Source organism: Geotrypetes seraphini, chromosome 1 (genome assembly GCF_902459505.1).
Source record: "Geotrypetes seraphini chromosome 1, aGeoSer1.1, whole genome shotgun sequence".
NCBI classification, from domain to species: domain Eukaryota; kingdom Metazoa; phylum Chordata; class Amphibia; order Gymnophiona; family Dermophiidae; genus Geotrypetes; species Geotrypetes seraphini.
Window position 1 is genome coordinate 458,050,988 of NC_047084.1, and position 23,163 is coordinate 458,074,150.

General features: G+C 43.9%; 1 protein-coding gene across 1 annotated transcript in view; it reads left to right on the plus strand.

Annotated features, from left to right (window-relative positions):
• The window catches only part of IRAK1 (interleukin 1 receptor associated kinase 1), a 157,662-nt gene extending 134,986 nt beyond the window's left edge, over nucleotides 1–22,676 (plus strand). Inside the window, exons 13-14 of the mRNA XM_033922340.1 lie at nucleotides 11,449–11,562; nucleotides 21,306–22,676. Coding sequence (XP_033778231.1) covers nucleotides 11,449–11,562; nucleotides 21,306–21,364 — 173 coding nt within the window. The 3' untranslated portion in view covers nucleotides 21,365–22,676. The remainder of the gene's footprint in view (nucleotides 1–11,448; nucleotides 11,563–21,305) is intronic.
• The last annotated feature ends 487 nt before the right edge of the window (nucleotides 22,677–23,163 follow it).

The window sequence follows — 23,163 nt, forward strand, 5'->3', positions numbered from 1 at the left end:
ATGGGGGGAGAAGGACGCTGAAAGGAAATGGGGAAGAGAGAGTAGGGAGAAGACGCTGGCAGGGAAGAAGACAGATGCCAGACTATGGGGGGAGCGGAGAGAAGAAGATGGGTGCCAGACCAATTTGGAAGGGGGAAGAAAGGGAGAGGTACAGTAACAGAGCAAATGGAAGATGCAGAAGGAAGAGAGACAGTGGATGGAAGGAATTGAATGAGAACATGAGGAAAGCAGAAACCAGGCAACAAAGGTAGGAAAAGAATTATATTTCTTTTTTTTATTTTGCTTCAGGATAAAGTAGTATATTAGTTGTGTTGATAAAAATTTATAAACATTAGAGGCTCTGGTAGAAACCCATTTGCAAAGTATGTATTCTTCCCAATTAATATTTTCAAATTAATAAAGTCTTTTTGCTTATTTGTAAATGGGTTTCTACCAGAGCCTTTAATTCAGTAGCATAATTAAATGAAATAACTATTTCTGAAGTTTATAGGGACGGGCGGGGACGGAGGGGATTCCTCGCGGGGACGGGTGGGGACGGAGGGAATCCTCACGGGGACGGGTGGGGACGGGTGGGATTCCTCATGGGGACGGGTGGGGACGGGTGGGACTTTGGCGGGGACGGGTGGGATTTCTGTCCCCGCGCACCTCTCTATTCTATGGCTGGGCAGAATGGATGGGCCATTTGGCCTTCATCTTCCGTCAGATATTAATGTGATATAATTAGTTGTCATTAAGACTGCAGCACACACTTTGTATAGCGCCTACCAAAGAGTCCTTAGACCCCACAGATGGGAGCTGCAGCATTGATCTGAGACGAAAAACGACCCTTAAAATCTTTAAATCTAGCCTTAAATCATTTCTCTTTAAAGACGCTTATGAGATCTATTCTTAAGACCCCACAGTTCATGAGACTCAGACAATAGGCCATATATTAAAGACTCCCTTTATCCCTTTCGTTTTTCCCTTTCCCTTCCCTTTTTAATTTCTTGCAATTGTATCCTACCCTCTTCCCTTAAGTACCGTGTTTGTCTATGCTGTCCACGTAGTCTGTTTTTTTCCCCAGTTTTCTATTTTTAAAATGTTTTTGCATACTCTATAATTGTAAACTAAATAAACTTGAAACTTACCGAGGGCAGCAAAACAAGTGGCTCCGACCCTGCACCTAGTGCTTTCTTTTCCTAGCGAAAAAGGTGTGCAGAGCCGTCTTCGAGGAGTAGGATGACAACTGGGAGACTTGGCCCGACTACAGTATAGCTCTTCTCTTGCAACTGTCCACAGCCTTTGGGGAAAAGTGAGCAAGCGAGATGCTACAAATCCCTACACAGAAACCATTTATTCAATTTGTTTTCTAACCTGTTGTCCCCATTGTCAAGAGCTCGGAATGGGTTACAGGTTGAACATACATAAAAAGCAGTTCGGTTATGTTTTGCCATAATTTCAGTACAGTTTATGATACAAGTTTTTATCCTAACTTGGAATATTGCTAGTCCTTTGGTTTTGGTCAGGTACTGGTGACCTTGATTGGCCACCATGTGAATGGGCTTTTGATGAACCATTGGTCTGACCCAGTAAGGCTATTCTTATGTTCTTATATATTAGGGTCCAATACCAATATACTTAATATTCAGTTTATAGGTTACAATTTGTCATAGTTATTCTTACAGTATAAGTTTTCCAATACAAGTTGTTATTGTGACTTGACACACACTAGGGATATAATACTAATATACTTAAAAAAAATTATTTATTGAAATTGTATATGAATATGAACAAACAGTTACAACAGCAGAAAATCACTTGCATCAAACATTAAGAGAGAAGCCAGACATGAAGTGCTGTTACTTCAGCAGAGGCTTATGGCACCATTACAGATCACAATAAAACCGCCCCCCAAAGACCAACCCCCCTTCCCCCCAGAAAGGATTTGTACAAGCAAGACATCAGTAACAACAAAGAAAATCACCAATTATCCATTATAATAAGGCTGGCTCTCCAGCATGAGTACTCTGCCAGGTCTCATAGGGAGTAATACCAATATACATAATACACAATTTACTGGTTAAATTTTCCACAGTTACCATTGAAAAGGTTCAGGTCCCTACAGCCTCACCCAAACTCTGTCATCTCTGGTACAGATGCATCTGGGGGCACCTCCTTAGAAAGAACAGACTATTTGCATGTCCAAAGAGATGTCCATTTATTATGAGTGCTGCATACATATTTATAGCATTTTACATGGGTCATTTTTTTCAGCATATGACTGTAGGAAAGACCATATTTGGTAACAGGATACATAAAAGCAGCTAGAAAGAAGTAGCAAACATAAGGGGGGGGGGTTAGTGGGAAGTTTCCATAATACTGTCTTTTGTCTAAGGTCTAGCAATGGTTCTTATCTCTCTAAAGCACAGGATGTGGAGATCAGTACATGAGGAGGAATGACCTTGGCAAAACTAGTCAGCTACAGAATAGAATGAGGACACAGAGCTCAGAACACAAAGAGAAAGGACCTTATGGCCTCTTGGCAAATACAAACTGTTTCAGCAGTGTTTTATATGTTACACAAGCAGGAATGGAATAGACTTACAAGAAGTATATGCCCCTTCAACCATGTACCTTACCATGGTCACATAGGCTAAATAGGAATAGAACCTTACCAACTGCAGAATAAATGGCTGCATATTAGAAACAGAAATGTGCACAGAAAAACTGAATCGGAAACCCCAAGGAGCTGAACTCTGCCTGACCATTAACAATGGAGAAATAGAAACAAATGCATTTCTTCCTGTATCGTGCAAAATGCAGAGGCATCAGATGCTGCACATTCAGAGTCCTAAAGCTGGCATATTCACACCACTAGATAGTAGGAGAAGTTAAATAGGAACAGACATGGTGTGGGCAAGAGCAAAAATGCCTATAAAGACGAGTTTTCTCTGAAGCAGCGATTAGCAAAACGCGTCAGGACCCCCAAATATATGGGGTATTCTTTTACAAAGCCGCACTAGAGGTTTTAACGCACGCACTGGATTAGCGCGCACTAGCCAGAAATTTACCGCCTGCTCAAAAGGAGGCGGTAGCGGCTAGCGCATGCGGCAATTTAGCGCGCGCGTTAAGGCCCTAGTGTGGCTTTGTAAAAGGAGCCCATAATGTCATGTTTCACTGACGTCTTCACCAAAGTTAAGTCTGTTTTTGTACGTGAGAAGAAGACCGTCTTTTTGAACACCTTAAAGGTACACTCAGTGCAGTGATTGAGAAACGAGCTGTCTAAGTAGTGGGCAAATTTTACTCGCCCAATAGTCTCTCGTAAACAATGGTTCTCTGAGTACTAATTAGGTGTGTAACTGTTTGATTTCCCGGTGTATCAAAGTTGAATCTGTTTGAAGTCTGATACACTTGGGTTTACAAAGTATCATTGCTGATATATTTTTGGATATTCACACCACTAGACATCTCAGCCTCTGTAGTGCATGCCTCCCACATTCTGCCACTGTTCTGCAGTGATTGGCTGAAGACAGTGCTCCTAAGGCGGGCATGCTCTCCTTATGTGTATTTGGAGTGTACACAGGCTGAGCTCTTTCATTGATGCTTGGGAACCCCGGGTCAGTTTTAAGGGACAGCAGAAAATGTGCTGATACTCAATATCACTGAATACCACCCTGAAAAAAGCTCTGAGTACATATGGGATAACCCTACTGCTCACAATGATTCTGGCAGCAGGGAGAGCTGCTGTCCTGGCTAGGCACTAGCAAGGTATATTGGTGTTCTGGTTTTGGGTCTTAGTAATCATATTTGCCACTAGAGGGAACCATCTACATCTAAAGAGTAGAGGTACAGACCTGAATAAATTCCTGTAGCTTGAGACAGGCAGATTGAGAGGCCACAGGCCGCAAAGATCAACAGAGCACAAGATGCTTTTTGGCATAATGTATGATTGTTTTAGTCAGAAAATAGGCCAATGGTTCCGGATGGTTCCCATATCATTTACAGCTAAATAAATAAAAACCCTCTTAATTCAAGCTTACAGCTTCTTTTGAATATTTAACATCTTATGTACCAGTGCCAATGCTCCCTCTAAGGATTGGCTGGATGCATGTAAAAAAATTTTCTCATGTGAGCGACAAGTTATAGGAAAAAAAAGTTTTTCATGTGAACAAGTTCTAAAAACCAACAGTTTTCCAGATTTGCAGGTATTTTTTGTGAGTGACCATGTAAAATCTGTGAGTGATGCACCTGGAATGTAAGAACATAAGCAGTGCCTCCACTGGGTCAGACCTGAGGTCCATCGTGCCCAGCAGTCCACTCACGCGGCGGCCCAACAGGTCCAGGACCTGTGTAGCAATCCTCTATCTATAACCCTCTATCCCCTTTTCCATCATAAAATTGTCCAATCCCTTCTTGAACTCCAATACCGTACTCTGTCCAATCATGCCCTCTGGAAGCGCATTCCAGGTGTCCACCACACGTTGGATGAAGAAAAACTTCCTAGCATTTGTTTTGAATATGTCCCCTTTCAACTTTTCCGAATGCCCTCTTGTTCTTGTAGTTTTCGAAAGTTTGAAGAATCTGTCCCTCTCCACTTTCTCTATGCCCTTTATGATCTTGTAAGTCTCTATCATATCCCCTCTAAGTCTCCTCTTCTCCAGGGAAAAGAGCCCCAGTTTCTCCAATCTCTCAGCGTATGAAAGGTTTTCCATACCTTTTATCAAACGTGTCGCTCTCCTCTGAACCCTCTCGAGTATCGCCATATCCTTCTTAAGGTACGGCGACCAATATTGGACGCAGTACTCCAGATGCGGATGCACCATTGCCCAATACAACGGCAGGATAACTTCTTTCGTTCTGGTAGTAATACCCTTCTTGATTATACCTAGCATTCTATTTGCTCTCTTAGCGGCTGCTGCGCACTGTGCCGTCGGCTTCATTGTCATGTCCACCATTACCCCAAGTCCCTTTCTTGGGTACTCTCATTCAATAACATCCCTCCCATCATATAGCTGTACCTCGAGTTTCTGCTTTTTATGTGTAATACTTTACATTTCTCTACGTTGAACTTCATCTGCCATCTCGTCGCCCACTCCTCTAGTTTGTTCAAGTCCCTTTGTAATTTTTTGCAGTCATCTTTAGTCTGAGCACCACTAAATAGTTTGGTATCATCTGCAAATTTTATTATTTCGCACTTCGTTCCTGTTTCTAGATCATTTAAAAATATATTAAATAGCAGCGGTCCAAGCACCGACCCCTGCGGAACATCACTCGTGACCCTCCTCCAGTCCGAGTAGTGGCCCTTCACTCCTACCCTCTGCTTCCTTCCCACCAACCAATTTCTGATCCATCTATGTACATCCAATTTCTGATCCATCTATGTACGTCCAATTTCTGATCCATCTATGTACATCTCATGTGCTCAGCTTAGAGGGAACATAGCCAGTGACACTGGTGTGAATCTCTGATCTGGGTGACTCAGCTCACACCCATCTCAGTTGCTAATGTAATAAACCATGCCTTAGATTTAAAGGAGTAGTTTGCTGAGAGGGATCTAAGTTGGCGACCTAGGCAATCACGCTATTCAGAGCTCTGACTTTACTTTAGGGACAGATGTTCAAAAGCATACTATTTGAGTTAGGCTGGTTGTAGCCAGCCTAGCTTTTGAGTAGCTTTAGCCTCTAATGCACAAAAGGGTACTTGGCAGCATTTTCCGATTGTGATAGCTGCCACTGAGATTCCAATGCTAATGCATTACAAAAAAGTCATTAGCATTACAATGTGTAATGCTCTCTGTGTAATGCTCAGCAAGGAATGCTTACCTTTAGCATGCATTGAAAGGTCAGTCACATACAAAACAAACTTTGTTTTTATGGCAGGTCTGAACTCTCGTAGCCTTAACTTTTCTGTCGGTGCCCCTTCCAGTGCATCCAAGGGAAAAAACTCCTTATTTGGTATTTATGTCCCTCCCAATGCATTCCAGGATGCACCAGGCAGTGCTGCTATTTTGAAGAGTTGGTCCCTGAGGCAAAAGAGAGTGGGCATTCCTTCTACCAGTCTTCAAAACAAGGTTTGGAGGGTGTCATGGAGGTCCTGTCCCATACAGCTAGGTGGAGGAGAATTCTTGAGCTGAGGGGGCCTGGCCTGGCTCACTAGGGGTTTTTGTGGGGGAGGGAGGAAATGGGAGTATTTCTGGAGGACTAGAGAGGGGTTAGCAGGAAGTGGATCGAGTGGGCATTATTGTAGGGCTCATGAGCGGCGGCAGTTGGGGGGGAATCATTGGAGTGGGGGCTCGGGAGCAGCGGGGGCTGGAACCAGAGTTCTCTGGATATGCCCACAACAGCCGTGCAGTGGTCACACCTTGTGGGCATGACTCAAGGAATTTCAACCAACAGTGTGCATATAATTTGCATGCTGTTAGTGCTGAGCATCTGTCGCTAAAATTAGGCCAGTTTTTCCAGTGCAATTCTGCCCCTTATTTTCCTCTCAGGCGATTCTGGCCTCAGAATGGTGAAGAGAAAGGGGAAAATAAGAATTTGCCCCTTCTGAGTCTTCACCCCTCCCCATGTCTTCCTTTGAGAAGTTCGTTGTTTACACAGTGTTAGCCTCCGGAACTGGTGCTGACAGTGATGCAGTTTTACCGGGACTTAATGCCACTCTAAGCACAGGGGAGAGGCTTCAGCCTCCAGACCCAGGCATTGTACAGCTAACCGCAGATATCGATGCTAATGCTGAAACCAGGAATTCTGGCAGCTACTGCAGCATTGAATGAGGGGAGTAACCAGAGCTTAGAGAGAGCCTTGAGAAAGACGAGCATCACCACAAAAATGAGTTCCATAGAGGCCGAAGGAGTACCTGTGAGCTTGGATGTAGCTTTGGGTTTAAAGGGGATCAATTAAAGAACATGAGACCCAGCATCCAGAAGGTCATCAGATTGTGGCAGATTGGTGAGCTCTCCTCATCTCCCTTAATTAAGCCTACCCATGTCGCTGTAGACTATATCTGGGAAGCAGTGGCACATTTGGAGAAAATATTTTTGGTGAACAAAACTGCTATGAATAACACTATGTAATATGATTTTTGTTCCTGGACAGTAAGTGTAATTTCCTAATTGCTCATGCCTAAAAAGTATAGAAAATGTCTGATCTCATAAAACTTTGCTTTTGAAACCAGGATAATCAAATTTTGCAATTTACCTATTTAAAACAGGAAAACACTAGATTTTCATCTTTTCAAAGTCATCCCTGCGAGTTTTGTCGCTGTCCCTATCCTTGCCCCATTCCTGTAAGCTCTGCCTTAACATAGTAAATGACGGCAGATAAAGACCTGAACGGTCCATCCAGTCTTCCCATTAGTTATACCCATTAAAAATACATGATTAAATTATCTTGTCTTTTCTTTGAGGCTTGTGCAGATGAGGACAGAGCTTGCAGGAACAAGGCAGGGACAGGAAAAGAACTCAACGAGTCGTGAACATTAGTTCCTGCAGAGACAGGGAAAAATTTTCCCCTGTGTCATTCTCTAATTTAGAAGCGAGTAGTTTTTTTAGATTTACAATTATATTGTAAGTCACTTTCATGAAGCAGCCCCCAGATAGTCTCCTATTATGTTCTCATTATATTGTCCTTGGTAGCGGTTTTTGAAATCCAGTATATCCTGGTGGAAGCATTCACATTGCTCCTCTTGAGTATGCTTCCATGTTCTCCTTGAATGTCTCAAGATGAGCATCAAGGACATGGACTTTAAGAGACCTCCTATAGCCCATTTTACTGTAATTCTTCACCAGATTCTCAACCAACTTCATGTAGCTTTTGGCTTGTGATTGCCCAGGAAGCCTCGAACCACTGTGACAAAACTGTTCCAAGTCACTTTCTCCTTCCTAGTTAACTTCTTAGGAAATTCCTTGCAGTCCAGGATCTTCGTTATCTGTGGTCCAATGAAGACACCAGCTTTGACCTTTGCCTCAGACAGATTAGGGAAGATGTCTTAAAAGTACTTGAAGGCTATCGATTCTTTATCTAGAGCTCTGACAGATTGTTTCATTAGGCCCAATTTGATGTGCAGTGGGGTCCACCAGTGGTTCCTATTTGACGTTGTTTCTTCCCACAGAGAACTTGGTCTGTTGTGGTCAGTCCCACCTTTGGTAGTATGCCTTTGTGTCCCTGCTGTCCCAAAGGCAGAGATAACAGGGAAACTTGATAAAACCACCTTGGAGACCTATTAGTGCAGGAAACAAAAAGTGCACGATGGAAAGGACGAAGCTTTGGTAATGGGACATAAGGCAGAATAGTCACCATCAAAATTTCTGATGCTAGACCAGGGGTGGGCAACTCCGATCCTCAAGGGCCGTATCCAATTGGGTTTTCAGGATTTCCCTAATGAATATGCATTGAAAGCAATGTATGCAAATAGATCTCATGCATATTCATTGGGGAAATCCTGAAAACACGATTGGATTCCAGCCCTCAAGGACTGGAGTTGCCCATGTCTGTGCTAGACCGTGCATACACAAATAAATAAACCATCACCAGCAGTCTATAGCAGTGATTCCCAACCCTGTCCTGGAGGAACACCAGGCCAATCGGGTTTTCAGGCTAGCCCTAATGAATATGCATGAGAGAGATTTGCATATGATGGAAGTGATAGGCATGCAAATTTGCTTCATGCATATTCATTAGGGCTAGCCTGAAAACCCAATTGGCCTGGTGTTCCTCCAGGACAGGGTTGGGAACCACTGGTCTATAGCATATGTGATCCTCCAGTTTTAGCCAATATAACTTCACGGAATATTCTGTCTCATGTTCAGTCCTCCCTCACTGAAACAGTGTTCTGACTACCGAATTTTGCGCAACCCGCAACGCACTCAGCGTGGCTGCAGGCAGGCCCAAAAGAACAAGGTTGCAATAGTCAAGGCATGCTAACACCATAGACTGTAAAGAGCAAACTGTTATTTATCAACCCCATAAATTGCATATTATTAAGAAAAAAGAAACAAAGGAGTAGTGATCCTGCACTTATCTTCAAAAGGGGTGAAAAACACTCCAATTTTTATCCACAAAATATTTTATTTATTTATTTATTCAATTTTCTATAACGTTCTCCCAAGGGAGCTCAGAACGGTTTACATGAATTTATCCAGGTACTCAAGCATTTTTCCCTGTCTGTCCCGGCGGGCTCACAATCTACCTAATGTACCTGGGGCAATGGAGGGATTAAGTGACTTGCCCTGGGTCACAAGGAGCAGCGTGGGTTTGAACCCACAACCTCAGTGAGCTGAGGCTGTAGCTTTAACCACTGGTTATAAGGATTCAATTTTCAACACTGTTTTTCAATGTCTCTTAGAGAGGATAAATTTTTGGGGTTGGGTTTCGTTTTTAATAGAGATTACCGTATGTTCACGCATATAACGCGTGCGTTATACACAATTTTACAAACCGTGCATAACCATGCGCGTTATACGCGTGAGCGCATTGTACAAATTTTTTTTACATAGTTCCCCACCCCGAAGGACCGTTTGCACCCCCACCCCGAAGGACCGCTCACACCCCCACCCGAAGGACCACTCGCACCCCACAGCCTCCTCCCCTCCCCCTCCCGCATGGAGAAGCTGCCTACCGTTGTTTCCAGATGCCAGTGAGCCCAGCTGCTTCCTCTGCCGGCGGTCCTGCCCCTTCTCTGAGCCCTGCGCTGTGCTGCTTCCTCTTCCTGCGGTCCCGCCCTTTCTCTGACGTCAGAGGAAGCAGCTGGGCTCACTGGCATCCGGAAACAATGGTAGGCAGCTTCTCCATGCGGGAGGGGAGGGGGGGAGGCTGTGGGGGTGCGAGCGGTCCTTCGGGTGGGGGTGTGAGCGGTCCTTCGGAAAGGAGAGTCGGGGCGGTGAGAGGAGAGTCGGGGCGGCATGCACGGTATACGCGTGTGCGTGCTATAGTAAAAATTTTTAACAAATTTCTGTTCCCCGCGCGCTATACCCGTGTGTGCGTTTTACAAGGGTGCGCGGTATATGGGTGAAAATACGGTACTCAAATATCCTACTACTAACCAAGGAGAGGCACATCAGAAATCTCTACCTGGAAAAGGGATCATGGGGCCTAGTATAGCGCACAGCTATTCCAGCACCACTTCACCAATCCTAGCTCTTTAATCATTTGTTCCTCCTCCCAACTTCCCTATTTCTACACTTATGTATATATCACGTACTTCTTTATAGATTAATTGTATCTAAAACATTCCTTTTAAAGATCAAAATCCAATCACACTAAAGGTGTATAAAGCTGCACTTAACTATCCCATAGGATTCTAGCGCTGTCCAGACTTTCACTCCCAAAATAAGTCAATTTAATTGCTTTGTAAACCACTTTGAATCCTTTGTGAGATTTAGCGGTATATAAGACACTATATTAAATTAAATAATATACTATATAATTTAAGTAATGGCCAAAAATCTAATCAGGTACTTTGAATTTCCCTCTCTGTCCCAACGGGCTCACAATCTAACTATAGTACCTAGGAAAGAAATAATGAGATCTATTTCTTTATTTATTTCGATTTCTAGCCCTTCCCCCCCAAAGCTCAGAATGGGTTACATCAGGACATTCACAATGCAGACATTATACAAAAGCGGGGACATGACAGGTCTTAGGGAAGTGGGTACGACGGGAGAAAATTGTTGAAATTTCAAAGAGACTTAAGTTTGAGATTGGTCATTAAGGGGCACAAAGGCGGGTTACAGAAAGGAGGAGGCAGTCTGTCAGAGTCTGTTTAGATGAAAAGAATGGTCTTTGCTGCTCGTCACTAATAACAGAACTAACCCCTCTTACCGGTAGCCCCCATTGACATAGTGCACTCTAATTTAGGGGGGGAAGTTATTTCCTCATCGGAATGATCAGTGAGCAAAAAGGGACATCCATGAAGTAGTAGTGGTTAGCTCATTGGGGTGGGAGAGGGGTGGTACTGTTTCTAACACACAGAACCCATGGATTAGATGGCTTTTGTCCAGTGGGATGAACCAAGCAAAGCTTATGAAAGTCAAAACATGGTCTTTGTTTTCAAGCTACCGACCAACTGTAGCATCGGCTCAAAACCTGAGACGGGGAAGGTGCAGGACTGCTGCCTTACAGTGCTCAGCTTCAGGGCTGGTGTTAAAAGGATGCAGCCACGGCCTTTACCTTGAGCCTCAGGCCACAGCAGGTCCCAAGCCTTCCCGAATTTGGTGGGCTTTGGAACCTCTCCTATACTTTTGCCCTGGATCCCGGTCTTGTGTAACTGTGGCCTTGCCGAGCTTTGAATCCTAACTTCATTCTGCAGCAGAAAAGGCAGTTAATTTGCCTAAAACAAAAATCCCAAACCTATGTAGAAAGGGTGATTATTATCCCAAAGCTGAGTTGTCCGGATGCAAATGCAGAGTTCTTCATAATCCAAGCTGTGCTTTGTAAATGTCTAAATTTCCCCTCTATTTCTTGCCCTTGGCAGGTAACACTCTGCCACAGCGGCAGATCGTATTGAACCAAGCAAAGGAGAAGATCATGCGGCGGCTAGCACTCTATGCGGAAGGCAGGATCGACAGTGCAGAGCTCCTCTCTTCAGGTAACCATTTCTGCCATATCTCAGACAGCTTAGAATTTGAGAAGTTAAAGGGAGTTACATTTGCTGAGAACTCCTGCTCAACTTCTTGTTTGGGAAGTGGACGCAGATGGGCAGTCTGTCCCATATAGATTTTTGTGTTATGGAGCATGAATAAGTCGGACACCTTTGCCTGGTGCCATTTTGGGACCTTATTAAGGGGCCAATTTACAAAGTCATGTTAAAACTGGGCATTCCTGATGTTTTACCTGTATCCTGCAGTTGCCCGTGCTGTGACCTTAAGTTGCTATAGCCAGCAATTGTGAACTTGCAATATGATTGTACTGCTTTTTTTGTGTGTGTTTATATATATATTTTTCCAATAATACTCTTCCTTAGAAGAAAAGATCATAGGCCCTGGGCAGTAATCATAAAGGGGCTGTCAAACCTTCCTTTCCCCACCCCATCCCACTTCCCATCCCCCCCATGTCCAGACAAGCTTCAGTGGCCTGTGATCCCGTATGGCTCTTCCCCAACTCAGGTGGCTCATGAATATTCAGTTGCTGGAGTCCTGGTCGTTTTGTGGTAACTTGAATGGATAATGCAACATACAGTGCATTATAATAGCCTCCAACTGTTGCAAGATACTGCTGTTAGAATCAGGGGCCATAGGATTAAAGCTTAGTGAACATGCAACTCTATGGAAAGCAGTTATGTTGGTTACTGATAGAATTCCAATCTCAGTTCAAAATGTTGATGTTTGTAAAGCAGGTCAAGAGATGAGTTTGAGTTTCCTACAGGAGAAAATTATAAAAGGGGGGGGATGGGACTTACTTTTTAGAGGTTATACATTCAAAACGGTTTACATATATACAGGTACAGTGGTGCCTCGCATAACGGACGCCTCGCACAGCGAACGCTGCGCACAACGAACTTCAGGTCTTGCTTCCCACAACGAACTTCGTTTCTCACAACGAAGTCGCCCGAGCTGCATCGCTTAACTGCCCTCTCTCCGCCTGGCTCCCTGTGCAGTGGCGCTACATATTTTAAACCCCCCTGCCGCCGCTGCTGCATATTTTAAACCCCCCTGCCGCCGCTGTTGCATATTTTAAACCCCCCTGCCGCCGCTGCTGCATATTTTAAACCCCCCTGCCGCCGCTGCTGCATATTTTTAAACCTCCCCCCGCCACCGCATATTTTTAAACCTCCCCCCACCGCCACATATTTTTTTTAAAAAGCCACCACTGCTGCAACTTTAATCTCACCCGCTCACTCGAACTGGTGGTCTAGCAAATTTCCCAGCCAGAAGCGCAGACAGAGATCAAGAGCAAGCCTTCTGTGCTACTGCCTGGGCCTGCGCTGATCTCTGAATGGCTGCAGTCAGCTCTCGCGGGACTCACAAGAACTAACTGCAGCCATTCGGAGATCGGCATGGGCCCACACAGGCGTGCAGAGGAATTGCTCCTGATCTCTGCGCTTCTGGCCTGTACGCCACTGGCTGGGAAAGATGGGAGGAATTAAAAAAGGTACTGGGGAGTATGTGGGGGGTGATTATAATACACAGCAAGGATCAACAAAACCCCTGTCTCCCCTCCCCTTCACATATATCCCCTCTATATCATGCTAACAGCTCTAACAAGATAAATTTATCTTTTTTTTATGTCATCTTAGCATATTTTATGCTACAGAACGAATTATTTTTTTTAACATGTATTGTTATGGGAAAACGCGTTTCACATAACGAACTTTTCGCATAACAAACTTGCTCCTGGAACGAATTAAGTTCGTTGTGTGAGGCACCACTGTACTTTATTTTGTACCTGCAGCAATGGAAGGGAGAAAAGGGATTGGGACTTGTATACTACCTTTTTGTATTATACAACCACTCTCAAAGCAGATTACATAAAGGTACTTCAAGCATTTCCCCTATCTGTCCTGGGAGGCTCACAATCTATCTAATATACCTGGAGCAGTGGAGGATTAAGTAACTTGCCTAGGGTCACAGGGAGCAGCGCAGGGTTTGAATCCACAATCTCAGGGTGTTGAGACTGCAGCTCTAGCCACTGCACCACACTCTCCTCCATGGGACTAAGTGACTTGCCTAGAGTCGCAAGGAGTAGCCCTGGGATTTGATCCCACAACCTCAGGGTGCTGAATGTTCCTAGACAAATCTGTAATTGGAATCTGAAGAATCGGTGGAGTTCCCTTAGAAGAGGATACAGGATCGAACATTTTCAATGATGAAACCAAAGTTAGAAAATATGAATCTGAATACTTAGTGTGTGTACATTTGTTTACAGCTTGGCTGTTTGAGAATGCATGAGTGATTTTAGAAGAGATAAATAGGAGGCATGGTAGATATAAATAAGATGTTTTTATTGTATACAGTGGTACCTCGGAATCCAAACACCCCAGAACTCAAACAATTTGGAATCAAATTGCCCCAGAACTCAAATGATTTTTTTTTCCTTCATTTTTGCCCTGGAATACGAACGCTGTTTTGGAATCCGAACTGCAAGCAGTGCTCAGTCCAAAGCTTCCCCTGTGACGCAGCTTCCTGTTTCCGCCTGGGAGGGAAGCTTTGGGCTGAACACCACTTGCAGCTGCCATTGCCGATCTTGCTGTGTCTGCTGCTGGGGATCCCGATCTTGCTGCTTTTGCTGCTGAGGATCCCGATCCTGCTGCCTCTGCTGCTGGGGATCTCGATCTTGCTGCTTCTGCTCCTGGGGATCCCGATCTTGCAGAGCTTGTGGGACCAAGGAACAGATTAATCCAGTTTGTATTATTTTCAATGGGAAAAATTGTCTTGGAACTCGAACGTTTTGGAATTCGAATGGGGTTCTGGAACGGATTAAGTTCGGATTCCAAGGTACCACTGTATTTGTATTTTACATTGATAGTGTTCTCATTTTGAATGTGGAATAGATATGGTATAGTATGGTAGTACCTAATGTTCCCTCTGGCAGGGCAGGTGCAAATTTTTTTCTCATGTGAGTGACAAATTCTAAAAAGCCAACAATTTTCCAGATTTGCAAGTATTTTTGTGAGCAACGCTCCGAGAATGTATGAACTATTTCTTACATGCTTAGCTTAGATGCAAAATAGGTAGTACCCCCTACACACAAGCACCAAGCTGCAAACAACTTATGGGAGCTGCTACACAAGTGTGATTGTTTCAGTGGCAGGCCTTGAGTGGGGCAGGTTGCCAACTCTGTCCCCAGTGATCCCAAGACAGTGGAGGACTGGGTGGCTGGCCCAAAGCTGTGAGGAGCTGCCATGGTTCTAAGCCCGTGGCTCTAACCATTAGGTAGCTACTCCATTCCAAATGTGAAATAGAACCCATTTATAATTTGAGGTAGTTTAATAATCCTACCTTCCAGCCACTAGCTTCTAAAATTGTCCCTACTGATAAAGACAGCTAAGAAAGAATATGAAGAGAAACTTGCAAAAGGCAAAAACTCATAATAATTTTTTTAGGTACATCAGAAGCAGAAAACCTGAGAAGGGAATCTGTGGGACCATTGGATGATCAAGGAGCAAAAGGGGTTCTTAGGAAGGATAAGGCCATAGTGGAGAGACTGAATGAATTCTTTGCTTCAGTCTTAAACGGAAGAAGATGTAAGAGGTCTTCATGAACAGGAAATGGTTTTCAAGAGTGATGATGCGGAGGAACTGAAAGAAATCTCTGAATCTGGAAAATGTACTAAGCCAAATCGACAAGTTAACAAGTGATAAATCGCCAGGACCAGATGGTATACATCCCAGAGTACTAAAAGAACTCAAACATGAAATTGCTTACCTGATCTGGGTGATCTGTAACCTGTCGCTAAAATTGTCTGTAGTATCTGAAGATTGGAGGGTGGCCAATGTTACGACAAATTTTTAAAAAGGGTTTCAGGGGAGGTCCAGGAAACTATAGACCCGGTAAGCCTGACTTCAGTGCCGGGCAAAATGGTGGAAACAATTATAAAAAATAAAATTGTGGAACATGTAGACAAACATAATTTAATGAGACAGAGTCAGCATAGGTTAAGCTGAGGGAGATCTTGCCTCACAGATTAGCTTGACTTCTTTGAAGGTGTGAATAAACATGTGGATAAAGGTGAGCCGGTTGATGTAGTCATGTATCTAGATTTTCAGAAAGCTTCTGATAAAGTTCTTCATGAGAGGCTCCTGAGAAAATTAAAGAGTCATGGGATATGTGACAAAGTTTAGTTGTGGATTAGGGATTGGTTAGTGAATGGATAGAAAACAGAGGGTAAGGTTAAATGGTAATTTTTCTCAATGGAGGAGAGTAAACAGTGGAGTGATGCAGGGGTCTGTACTGGGACCAGTTCTATTTAACTTATTTATAAATGATCTGGAATACAGAAAAGTAAACTAATACAAATAATTTTTCTTATTTGTATTAGTTTACTTTTCTGTTTTTCTGTAACAAGTGTTTACTTGTGATGTTATTGCAAATTCAATAAAAATAAATTACAAATAAATAAATGATCTGGAAATCGGAATGACAAGTGAGGTGATTAAATTTGCAGAGGACACTAAACTGTTCAAAGTTGTTCACACATGCGGATTGTGAAAAATTGCAGGCAGACTTTAGGAAATTGGAAGACTGGGCGTCCACGTGGCAGATGAAATTTAATGTGGACAAATGCAAAGTGATGCACATTGGGAAGAATAACCCGAATCATAGTTACCAGATGCTAGGGTCCACCTTGGGGATTTGCGCCCAAGAAAAGGATCTGGATGTTTTTGTAGACAATACAATGAAATCTTTTGCCCAATGTGTGGCAGCGGCCAAAAAAGCAAACAGGATGCTAGGAATTATTTTTTTAAAAAGGGATGGTTAACAAGACTAAGGGCTCCTTTTACTAAGCTGCGTTAGGGCTTTAACGCATGGAATAGCGCATGCTACATTGCCGCGCGCACTAGACCTTAATGCCAGCATTGAGCTGGCGTTAGTTCTAGAAGTGTAGCGTGTGGTAATTTCCCGCGTGCGCTAAAAACGCTAGCGCACCTTAGTAAAAGGAGCCCTAAGAATGTTATAATGTCTCTATCACTCCACGGTGCAACCTCACCTGGAGCATTGCATTCAGTTCTGGTCTTATCTCAAGAAAGATGTAGCGGCAGTAGAAAAGGTTCAAAGAAGAGTGACCAAAATGATAGGGGATGGAACTCCTCTCGTATGAGGAAAGACTAAAAAGGTTAGGAGACTTCAGCTTGAAAAGAGAAGGCTGAGGGGAGATATGATAGAAGTCTACAAAATCCTGAGTGGAGTAGATATTACAAGTACAAGTGGATCGATATTTTACTCCAAAAATTACAAAGACTAGGGGACACTCGATGAAGTTACAGAGAAATACTTTTAAGACCAATAGAAGGAAATATTTTTTCTCTTGGAGAATAGTTAAGCTCTGGAACGCATTGCCAAAGGTTGTAGTAAAAGCGGATAGAGTAGCTGGCTTTAAGAAAGGTTTAGACAAGTTCCTGGAGGAAAAGTCCATAGTCTGTTATTGAGAGACACATGGGGGAAGCCACTGCTTGCCCTGGATTGGTAGCATGGAATGTTGCTACTCCTTAGGTTTTGGCCAGGTACTGGGGACCTGGATTGGCCACTGTGAGAACAGGCTACTGGTCTTGATGGACCATTGGTCTAACTCAGTAAGGCTATTCTTATGTTCTTCTATCATCCCACTCTTAGCTTTACCAAAATGCCTTGAGTCCACAGAAGGAAAAATGATTTTATTTACTTAATTAGTTTTCTATCCCATTCTCCCTAATGAGCTCAGAATAGGTTATAGGTTAACATACATAATATACAGTCATGTGAAAAAATTAGGACACCCTATGAAATATTCAGTTCTTTCTTAAGAAATGTTCACATATCGATGTCAAATCTTGATTTTTATTTATCTCTGGAAAATAAAGTGATGTAATTGCAGGTAAACAAAAGATATCCACAAAAATGTGTATTCTAACTGAGGAGTAAATTGGACACCCTACACCCTAATAGCTACTCCTTTTGGCTGAAATAACTGCAGTTAGACACTTCTTGTAGCCTCTACCAGCCTCTGACATCGGTCTAAGGAAAGTTTGGCCTACTCCTCAATGCAGAATTCTTTCAGCTATGAGATGATTAAGGGGTTTCTTGCATGTACAGCTCGTTTCAAATCACCCCACAGCATATTAATGGGATTAAGATAAGGGTTTGACTCAGCCACTCCAGTATTCTCCATTTTCCTAGTTTTCAGCCAGTCCTTGGTGGATTTACTGGTATGTTTTGGGTCATTGTCATGTTGCAGGGTCCAGTTCTGCTTCAGCTTTAATTTTCTTACAGATGGTCTCACATGTTCCTCAAGCACCCTCTGATACATGGTAGAATTCATGGTAGATTCTATGATGGTGAGCTGGCCAGGTCCTGCTGCAGCAAAGCATCCCCAAACCATGACACTTCCACCTCCATGCTTCATAGTTGGTATGATGTTCTTTTCCAGGAATGCTGTATTTGGTGTACGCCAAACATATGTCCCATTTTAGACTCATCTGTCCATAGAACACTATTCCAGAAGTCCTGGTGCTTGTCTATGTTCTCTTTGGAAAACGTCAGCCTGGCCTTGATGTTTCTTTTAGAGAGGAAAGGTTTCCTCCTTGCACACCTCCCATGTAAGTTAAATTTGTGCAGTCTCTTTGTAGGTCCCGTGATGACATTTTAGGGGTTTTGGAGTCTTCTTTTAGCATCTTGCAGTCTGCTCTGGGGGTCAACTTGCTTGGATGGCCAGACCTAGGCACGTTGGCAGTTGTTTGGAAAGCCCTCCACTTGTACACTATTTTCTGGACCGTGGAATAGCTAATGTCAAATTCTTTCAAGATCTTTTTAAGTCCCTTATCAGACTTATAAGCTGCTACAGTCTTTTTTTCTGAAGGCCTTAGACATCTCTTGATCTCACCATGGTGTTCTCTCACTGCAGCAGTCATGAGCACACCAAAATAAGTGTCTGAGGTTTAAGGTAGGGCAAACCGCCTTCAAAATGCTGAGTAATGATGTTCTAATCATGTGCACCTGATGTGATACACCTGTGTGATTTGAGCAACTTAAGTGGGAGGATATGTGGGGGGTGTCCTAATTTATTACTCAGTTAGAATACACATTTTTGTGATATCTTTTGTTTCATGAGTAAATCAAGGAAAGTTTTTGTTGTTTACCTGCAATTATATCACTTTCTTTTCCAGAGATAAATAAAAAAAGATTTGACATCAATATGTGACCATTTCTTAAGAAAGAACTGAATATTTCAGCCCACACTCTCTCACTGTCCTAAAATCCGGGTGTGACACCCCTCCCCCCGTAGCAGGAGAGATGCCCACTCTCTCCTGCTGCACTGAACCCTGCCGCAACCCAGCCGCCACCACCCTTTCTGCAGCAGGAGAGTTGCCCACTCCTAATGCACTAAACTGCCCACCAGGGAGGGGAAGGCTCATTTTAGATGATGCGGCAGCTGGGAGGAGGGTGTGTCCACGTCCCTCTGGGTCAATTTTGAGGTGAGGAAGCAGCAGAGACTTGTCACTACTAAGTGGGGGAGTGGTCTGGTCATGGCAGGTAGTTTAGTGCAGCATCTCTCCTTTTGCAGGGGGGGCGTCGCGGCTGGGATTTTAGGGATGGGGTGTTGTGATGCAGCAGAGAGAATGGGCATCTCTCCTGCTGCATCACAACATAGGGCTTTCTAGCAGTCTCTGAGACTGACCGACACCCCTGAACCATTCGCTTAATTTTTTTATTTTTTTTTGTCACCAAAAGCTGATGCCGCTTTTTGAAAATGGCAAGGCATTTTTAAGAATCCACCGGAGGGTTCATTTCAATGTTGAAGAGCCCATGTGCATGTCAATGTCAGAGATGCTAGAAACCTCGCTAAAGACGGAGATAATCCCTTTTGATAATCTGCACTAAACTGCGTACAGGCTAAACCGCTGGAAAATAGTTTAGCGACGGTGTTAAACTTTTGAGAATCTTGCCCTGAGTAGCTGAGGCACTGTTCAGCGATACAAGGTGGCGAAGTTGTAAAATGCAATCCTCGTGGGTAAAGGGAAGAAACCACTTGTCAAGACTCGCATCTCTCTATACTGGAAAGATTATTGAGGTAACACCCTAATCTATTCTTGTGGCCCCAGGAGCATAACCAGATGCCTTAGCGCAGTGTCTGGCAAACTTTTCTGTCTGGCAAACTTTTCCAGCCGGCGGCACACTAAAACCAGTGCCTCGGCCAGAAGGCACCTGGAAGTTAACGCGTCGTCACGTCAACATCTGCGCATGTGCGGAGGCCTGTCTGGCCGCAGCCCCGCCATTACAGTGATCCGGGAGGTACAGGGAGAAGAGGAGAGATGCCAGCCAGGAGGAGAATCGGCTGCGCTGGCTGACTTCCTACAGGACGTGCCTCTCACCGCAAGAGGCACGTCCGGTAGGCAGGCAGTCAGTGTGGACGACTCTCCTCGTCACCAGTGTGTCGTGGCACACCAGAAATCTCAGGAGGCACACAGTTTGCTATACACTGCCTTAGCTTGGCCATAAATCAAAGGAATAGTTAGTTATACGTAACTTTCCAAGAGCAGGAGAGACACAAGGATTTTTCACAACTGCACTACTTTAATGCCATTTACTGATCTGCTGTGAGTGTATTTGTGATCTTCTTATTACTTTGTAACTCACATTGCACCTGATCTAGTTTTGCAGTAAGACATACAACCACAATTAACATTCTTGGCGAATAATGTACATTACTTCACTGCTTAGTAAACTGGCCCCTAAACAGAGTGTTTCTAGATGGATGATTATCCTATATAATAAAACCCTAGCCGCGCATGCGCACTCTTACCTGCGTGCTTCCGTGATCTAGGTCCATGGCCGCAGGAGTGCACATGCGTGAGTCCCCAGCCCCTACCTACACTCACACGACTGGCCGCCAGCGCTGGACTCCCTGCTCTCCACACGATCGGTAAGGCTCACTTACTCCCTTGCTGCCCCCCCTTCCCTTCCCGCAATCCGACCGGCTCACTTAGTCCCTTCCCGCCCACTCCCCTTCCCTTCCTGCAGTCCCGACTCCAAACCTACGACTCCAGCAGCGTGTGCAGCACTCTACACACGCTGCTTCAGGGCCTTCTACTGCCCTGATTTACTCTGGCACGTCCCTGATAACATCATCAGAGACGCGGCAGAGCAAATCAGGGCAGTAGAAGGCCCCGAAGCAGCATGTGTAGAGTGCTGCACATGCTGCTGGAGTCGTAGGTTTGTCGGTACCGCGGGAAGGGAAGGGGGGCGGAAAGAGACTAAGGGAGCCGGCCAGACCGTGGGGAGGGAAAAGGTGTGTAGGGGAAATGCTGCTGCTGCACAGGGAAGTAGTGTGGGGGGAGGGAAATGGAGGGGGAGGGAATGCTGCTGTGGCTGCTGCACAGGGAAGTGGGGGGAGAGAAATGCTGCTGCATAGGAGGCAGGGAGAGAGACAGATAGATAGAAAGAAAGACAGACAGTGGGAGGAAGGGAGACAGAAAGAAAAGAAGAAAGACACAGGGGCAGGGAGAGACACAGAAAGGCAGACAGACAAAGGGGGCCAGGGAGAGAGACAGACAGAAAGAAAGACAGTGGGAGGGAGAGAGAGACAGAAATAAGGAAAGACAGACAGACATATATTCTAGCACCCGTTAATGTAATGGGCTAAAATACTAGTAAGAGCATAAAACTTATCACTGCTCACTGTCTGTTTTTCTATTTGTAGAGTTTGGGTCAGTGCTCAGATGCAGCCGAGGACCAGAGGAAAGTGATGACTTTTGCTAGCTGCCGATGCCTGCTCTCTTGAAGGTGCACGTCCTCTGGGCATGTTGCAGTGTAACTGATGGGCGCTGTCTTCTCTACAAAAGCACCCACCACTGTGCTCTGCTGAACAGCATCCTTGTACCAGCGGACAGACGATGTGACTCTCGAACAACGATACACATGATCAATCATACGGCCTCCTGCTATCTTTTCACGTCACCCCAAACAAAAACGAGGACACTTGATTTATATAAATGCTGACGCAAAAAGGGCAAATACTGTCATGAACAATGCTATCAGCTAAAGAACATGCTCTTAAGACATTTTCAAGCTGTATACAATTTCACCTGTATGCAAACATTCAATTTTTCAAAAGAATAAAATCTCACTTATCTCAAAAGAGAGAGCCCATTTGAACCCTTCTCTCCGGTTCTGGATTTGGACATGTTTTACAAAAATTGCTGCCTCAGAGAATCCGTGTCAAACAACGTTTCGTCTTAAGCGCCAAAGCGATCTCTGCTGGAAAAGTTAGGACTGGTTCAAAAGACCACGGATTGTATACACTATAGCTTGCAAATGTCCTAAAGTGCAATGATTGAGAACATGAGATATTGACTGCTGGGCTTGACCCACATTATGGTCTCTAACATCTACCCTTTTCTCTGAGCACTTTCTTGGATTAGACAAGGATTATAAGTGTACAGAAATATATTAAGACCTTTTCACGTGTCATCAGAGGATCAGCCTATGGGTGTTATATGTTTAGCCAGCTAATGTGGATGAATCTCAACTAGCCAGATCTCTGCACTGATCAGTTTGGGTTTATTTTTGGTTTTGTATGGTCATTTACTGTTTCTAGGTTACTCTGAATCGGTACCACATGGTTCCTCTATGGTGACTTTTGGGCTTTGAGGTTTTATATGCGTCAGCTTTATTTGATGTATGACCTAAAGGCAAGCTGTACTCCGTCTGCTGACTTGAACATTTGATTGGTCTGTTCTTCCACCCATCTCTTTACTAGCATGTATTATACTCCAGCACCTTATTGTCCATCTCATGTCAGTATTTTGTGTGTGTGATAGGAGGAGGAAAGGCAAAGGTGTTCATTTTCAAAGCAAATAGACTTACAAAGTTACATAGTACTTTGTAAATCTATGTGCTTTGAAAATGGGCTTCTTCTATCGCTTTGTTTTTAAATTCATGATAAAACTGCCTTCCCCCTTGTCTGCCCTCTGCACTTGTTATCCCTTTCTCCACCCCCTCCCCTATCAGCAGTATTGTACTCATTTTGATCCCTTTTCTTAGTGTTAGATTAACACACCTCATGCCTGCACTTGTGAAGTTTTTGTATTTATTGAATGAAAGGGAAGAAAGGAGAAATTTAAAAGAAATATAATTTAAAATAAAACCACATCAATGTTTTGTTTTAGAGGGAGCATATGCAGTGAACCTGCCACTTTAAAGAAATTATTATTTTTTTTTTTATTTGTTGTTTTTTTAAATTAATTTTTATTCATTTTTTTATTTTTTTAAATTATGATTCAATATATTTTATTGAGCACAAGAAAACCACCAGGGAACAAATACAGCAAACACAGAAGAACTTGCTCAACTTTACCCAAAAGCGACCAAACCCACTATCAGGTAATCCCCCCCACAACCCCCCCCACCCAAAGTCCTCCGAGCAGTCTCTTCAAAGAGAGTGTCTAAAGAGAGAAAACAAAGAACCAGAGAGACAGATAATCTCAACGCGAGATCAAAACAACAGCATGATCAAGACTAACAGTTTAATATTCGGCTCTGAGCTGCCGGCATCATCG